Below are 6,540 nucleotides of genomic sequence, written 5' to 3' on the forward strand. Positions count from 1 at the left end.
ACACAGATCTTTTTGGATGGATGTGTTGAGTTCCTTAGGATATATCCCCAGGAAGGGAATTGCAGGGTCATAGGGTAGGTCCATTTCTAGCCTTCTGAGAGTTCTCCAGACTGTTCTCCACAGAGGTTGGACCAATTGACATTCCCACCAGCAGTGCAGGAGGGTTCCTTTGACCCCCACACCCTCTCCAGCATTTGCTGCTGTTCCCTTTTCTGATGTATGACATTCTCACAGGAGTGAAGTGATATCTCATTGTTGTCTTCCTCAATCGCTATCGAACAGGCCATGCATGGCCGGTGCGCCGCTATGTTCCATCGCTGGGGAGCCAGAGACAACCCGAACTGCCCCTGCGGCTACAGACAGACTATGACCCACATAGTCAACGACTGCCCCCTCTCCAGATTCAAAGGAGGTCTCGAAACTTTACATCAGGCTCAACCTGACGCTGTTGACTGGCTACAGAAGAAGGGCAAACGCTAGAAGAAGATTGTTGTCTTTATTTGCATTTCTCTGACAATCAGAGACTTGGAGCATTTTTTCATGTGTTTCTTGGCCTTTTGGATCTCTTCTGTGGTGAATATTCTGTCCAAGTCCTCCCTCCATTTTTGGATGGGGTTATTTGTTGTCTTGTTGTTGAGTCTGGCAAGCTCTTTATATATGTTGGTTATTAAACTCTTATCTGATGTATGGCATGTAAAGATCTTCTCCCATTCTGTGAGGGGTCTCTTGGTTTGGGTAGTGGTTTCTTTTGCTGTGAATAAGCTTTTTAATTTGATATAGTCCCATAGGTTTATACTTGCCTTAGTCTTCTTTGTAATTGGATTCGTTTCATTGAAGATGTCTTTAAAATTTATGCGGAAAAGAGTTCTGCCAATATTTTCCTCTAAGTATTTGATAATTTGTGGTCTAACATCCAAGTCCTTGACTTGGAATTTACTTTTGTATTCGGTGAAATACCGTGATTCAGTTTCATTCTTCTGCATGTTTCAACCCATTGTTTCCAACACCATTTGTTGAAGAGACTCTGCTTTCCCCATGTAATAGTCTGGGCCCCTTTGTCAAAGATTAGATGTCCATAGGTGTGGGGCCTCATTTCTGGGCTCTCAATTCTATTCCACTGGTCAGTGTGTCTGTTCATGTTCCAGTACCAAGAAGTTTTGATGACAATGGCCCTATAATACAGTTTGAGATCTGAGAGTGTGATGCCTCCAGTTCTGTTCTTTTTTCTCAAGATAGTTTTGGCAATTCTAGGTCTTTTCTGGTTCCAGATAAACATTTGTAGCATTTTTTCTATTTTCCAAAAAAATGTGCTTGGGATCTTGATGGGGATAGCATTGAAATTGTAGATGGCTCTGGGTAATATATTCATTTTGATGATGTTAATTCTTCCAACCCATGAACATGGAATATCTTTCCACTTCTTTGTGTCTTTTTCAATTTCTTTGAGTAGTGACTCATAATTTTCAGTATACAAGTCTTTCACTTCTTTGGTTAGGTTTACTCCTAGATATTTTATTGTTTTTGTTGCTATAGTAAAAGGAATTGATTTCTGGATTTCAATTTCTTCTAACTTAGTGTTTGCATTCAATATTTTTTAAGTGTAGGGTTCCGATTGATCCCATTTCTGTCAAAGTTGAGAACAGGTTAAACTGTTATTCCCTTTCCCTTTAGTTTTGCCTTGTGCTGTATAGAATGATGATGTCTAGAATGGACAAAAGAGAGAATGAAAATCAGTAGATAACGAGTGATAATGAATGGATTTGAAGAACCTGGACCATAGGGGATACACTGAGTTACTAAACCAATTCTAAAACATGCTATATCCAAAGCTCTCACTAAACCAGTTGATAAGATGTTGATAATTTTTTGGTATTGATAAGATTTTGTTACTTAAAGATGAGGGCATGCCTAAAGAATATGTGGTTCATTGATTCAGGTATCATTTATGCTATCTTGCTCAGTTTGATTGTTTCATAAATACTCAGAAATCCTTAATAATATTAATCCTGTTTTATGATTTCATCTTAACAAGTTATATGAATATTTTATATTAAAAGTTTTTAAAACTATTTCAAGTGTGTAGAAAAAACTACTGATTGTATTAATATTATTTCTTTTGCCTTACTACACCCTCTTGGAATACTAATAAATTTCTTATTTCTAATAGAGCTATTGAAGATTTTTGGGTATGTAATCAGTATAATCTCCAAATGTTTGTAGCTCTGTTCTTCCAAATTTAAATATTATTTTTAACTTCATCTCATTGCACTAAAAGAATTACATAATTTTGTTAAATAATATTAAGTGATAGTTTAAGTTTTCCCCTCTATTTAACTGTGATTCTAATTTGACATTATCCTGTCAAGAATGTGCAACTAAATATTGTTTAACATTGAAATGTTTTACAATGAAAAAATTATTTGAATTTTTGTTATTTAATGTTTGAGGTCCAAACTGTTGTTGAATTTTAATTTTATGCCAGGTAAGAGTCTGTAAGTAATATCTAAGCTGCTTTGCACAGTGGTCATGCTATTTTTTTTTAATTTATTTAAGAAAGGAGACATTAACAAAACTGTAGGATAGGAAGGGTACAACTCCACACAATTCCCACCACCCGGTCTCCATATCCCATCCCCTCCCCTGATAGCTTTCCCATTCTCTATCCTTCTAGGAGTATGGACCCAGGGTCATTGTGGGTTGCAGAAGGTGGTCATACTATTTATATGCCCAGTGTACAAGCATTGCCTTTCCTATACGTTCAAGCCAACACTTGCTGTTACTCATTTTTTAAAAAAGGTTTTATTTATTTATGAGACAGATAGGAGGAGAGAGAAAGAACCAGACATCACTCTGGCACATGTGCTGCTGGGGATCGAACTCAGGACCTCATGCTCTGGAGCCCAAAACTTTATCACGGCACCACCTCCTGGACCACCCCATCCTTTTAAAAAAAATACCTGTTGTGACAGGCATGAGGTGATATTTCATTGTGGGTTTGATTTTTTTTTTAAATATTTATTTTTATTTATTTATTCCCTTTTGTTCCCTTTGTTGTTTTATTGTTGTTGTCATTGTTGTTGGATAGGACAGAGAGAAATGGAGAGGGGAGGGGGAAGACAGAGAGAGGGAGAGAAAGACAGACACCTGCAGACCTGCTTCACCGCTTGTGAAGCGACACCCCTGCAGGTGGGGAGCCAGGGCTTGAACCAGGATCCTTATGCGGGTCCTTGTGCTTAGCGCCACCTGCGCTTAACCCGTGGCGCTACAGCCCGACTCCCTGTGGGTTTGATTTTTAAAAAGAAAAAAGGAACATATCTAGGTATTATTATTTTCATTTTAACTTATTTAACTGAGAACTTAGACACAGAGTATTAAAGATTATAATTTTAAAATTCTTATGTCTTTGTATTTGATATTAACATCTTGTTTAGAATTTTCTCATTTTTTCAGATTTTAAAATATAATTATTTTTATTTTTAAAAATTTATTTATTATATTTCATAAAACAGAGAGAAAATGAGAAGAAAGGGGAGATAGAGACAGAGACACACTTGCAGCTTACTTCACCGCTCATGAAGTTTTCGCCCTGCAGGTGGGGATCAGGGGTTTGAACCCGTGTCCTTGTACTCTGTAATGCGTGCTCTTAACCAGGTACGCCACCACCCACCCCTAGGATTTTCTCTATGTTTACTATAGATAATATTTTTCTCAGATTTTTGAGTCAGCATTACTTTAGCTCTGAAATGTACTGACAATTTTCCACATTCTTTTGAACTCTAGGAAAATACATATAAAATTAATATTTCAAAGGACTTAAATCAGCACTGCTTGTCCTTAAGAATGAATTATTTGATTCTTTTTTGTTTTGTACATCTAAATTTTCAGTTTTTAAAATCATACATATTTTAATATTAAGCAAGTTTTTGCTTTCAATATGATTCTTAGTGTTCTTTTATAATTTTAATTCTGTATCTCATTGTTGTATTAATTTCTATATTCTTTTTCATACATAATACAGAGCTGTGCCAATGTTTTTGAATAGAATAGAGCCTGAATCTCTTAATTCTATTGTCTAAATCTGTTAATTTTTAAAAATTCTTTTATTCATTTTATGATTGGCTTTTCTGTCTTTCTAATTTAAGCAGTCAGAAACTTAAAATTTCTTTCTTTCTCTCTTCTCTTTTTTATTATCTTTATTTGCTTTTATTGGTTAGAGACAGCCAGAAATTGCGAGGGAGGGGGAGATTGAGAAGGAGAGAAAAAGAGAGACACCTGCAGCATTGCTTCGCTACTCACAAAGCTTTCCCCCTGCAGGTGGGGACCGGGGGCTTGAACCTGGGTCCTTGCACGTTGTAACATGTGCGCTCAACCAGGTGCGCTACCACTCGGCCCCTGAAGCTTAAAAAATGTTCTGTGTTTCTTGATGATTTCATTTAAGGACTGTTTTTGTTTCTGCTGTAGTTTGTATTGACAGCATTTTATAATTTCAGCATACTATCTCCCAGAAGGTTTCATATTTTCTTGTTGTCATAGGATTTTTTGTATTTTTTTAAACCAAAGTTTACTTTAAAATTTCAAGTAATTATGTCTTGAAAGAATTAATTTCTTTTTACTAAGTCCTAATATTCGAGTTCTTTCTGCAACTTGTGCTGTCAAATGCTGAATCTCCTGAACTGGTCAGTGTACTGTTTCAATCTAATCATGTTGTTGATCTATTTGTAGAAGTTTGCCTTCACTTTCTTTCTAAACAGCAGAGCCCAGAATTTCCAAGTGAGGACCCCAAACCAAGAGCTTTGCTCTTGGCATAACAGAATTGGATACTGAGACAAGCGCTGGAGTTTTTTTTTTTGTTGTTGTTGTTTGTTTTTTCTCTCTAACTCTGAAACTATGCAGTGAGAGAACTGGAGAGGAAACTGAATACACAAAGGAAGACAGTCTTTGTGATTTTGTTTCCCAATAACTGTCTGTTTGTTGCTATCTAAGATATTCTAGATATTTTCCCAATGTCCGTTTCACAGCTGTCTTCACATCCTTGTTCTTCAGACTGTAGATGAGGGGATTCAGCATGGGGGTGACCACACTGTACTGCACAGACAGAACCAAGTCCAAAGAGGATCCAGAAGGGGGCATTAGATAACAAAGAAAACCCGAGCCGAAGAAGAGGATCACAGCTGCGAAGTGGGAGGAGCAGGTGGAGAAGGCCTTGCTTCTGCCTGTGGTGGAGCGGATGCTCAGGATGGTCTGGACAATACGTGCGTACGAGAGGAAGATGGGGATGAAGGTCCCAAGGCCATGCAGTAAGGAGGCGCAGATCAAGACAATGATATGGATGGTGATGTCAGAACAAGATAGGGGGAAGAGGGCAGGGAGCTCACAGGTGAAGTGGTGTATGGTTCGAGCACCACAGAAGTCCAGGTTGATAGCCAAGAGCACAATGACAGATGCGTTGACAGAGGCCAGTGCCCAGGAAACCAGCACCAGCCTCGCACACAGCTGGCTGCTCATCACCTGGCCATAGAGCAGAGGGTGGCAGATGGCGGCATAGCGGTCGTAGGCCATCACGGAGAGCAGACAGGCCTCAGTTCCTGAAGAGAAAAACACAAAGAAAACCTGAGCCAGACAGCCCTCAACAGAGATGGTTTTCTTCTCAGACAAGAGGTCCTTGAGTAGCTTGGGCAGAGTGACACAGGAGAAGCAGAGGTCCAGGAATGACAGGTTACTCAAGAAGAAGTACATGGGCGTGTGGAGGTGGGAATCAGCCCTGATGACCAGCAGCATCGTCAGGTTCCCCATCACGGTCATGACGTAAATGCCCAGGAAGAGCACAAAGAGCAGGGCCTCGACGAGGGGGTCATCAGACAGTCCGATGAGGATGAACTCTGTGACGGTGCTATGGTTCCTCATGGCCAGTTGTAGAGGAGACTTCCTTCTAGTATAGAACGGAAAGAGAGTGATATCACATAGATTGTTCCTATGTGGGGGGCATTCTTTTTGCCTCCCAAATATATAAATCTTTCCCGCTCCATCTGAGCATGTGCTCTGATAACCCAACGTTGCTTTCACTAAGTTTCAGTTAAGAGTTCCTAGACTTTCTCATTTGCTTTGACCTTGGGTCACAGTCATACAGCTTAGAGAATTCTGTTCCTTTTCCATAGGGACTTCCTGGATAAATATTATTATTTGTAATAATAATAATAATGCTACAAATACATTCAAATACATTCAAGTTGTTCAGTCTTCATTCAAGGTGCCAAGGTTCAGAAAATCTTTAGAATCGTGTCTCAGGAATCACTATGCTACATGTCAGCAGCACAGTTCTAAGCCTTTTTTCTTCTCTTCTTTCTCCTTATTCAAAGTTGTTCAAGGCTGCTTACTTCCTGTTAAACAACACATTAAAATTTAATAGAAGTTCTCTGTATAAAGAATACTTTTTTTTTACTATTAGCCCTACCCCAGCAATTCTGTGAATTATTTCAGGGATGAAAAATTACCCTTATTTTGCCCTTGAGAAATAGGATATTGAATAATGTTGAGAATTTG

At 38.6% G+C, this 6,540-nt stretch overlaps 1 protein-coding gene across 1 annotated transcript; it reads right to left on the reverse strand.

Annotated features, from left to right (window-relative positions):
- Positions 1–4,974: 4,974 nt before the first annotated feature.
- Positions 4,975–5,904, reverse strand: LOC103107440 (olfactory receptor 8S1-like). Its single transcript, XM_007516240.1, has one exon. It carries the CDS (start codon positions 5,902–5,904, stop codon positions 4,975–4,977), a length of 930 nt encoding a protein of 309 aa, XP_007516302.1.
- Between the last annotated feature and the right edge of the window lie 636 nt (positions 5,905–6,540).

The sequence above is a fragment of the Erinaceus europaeus genome, chromosome 7 (assembly GCF_950295315.1).
Source record: "Erinaceus europaeus chromosome 7, mEriEur2.1, whole genome shotgun sequence".
Lineage (NCBI taxonomy): Eukaryota > Metazoa > Chordata > Mammalia > Eulipotyphla > Erinaceidae > Erinaceus > Erinaceus europaeus.

Coding starts and splice junctions, on each gene's coding strand:
- LOC103107440 (XM_007516240.1), bottom strand. CDS start 5,904: ATGAGGAACCATAGCACCGTCACAGAGTTCATCCTCATCGGACTGTCT.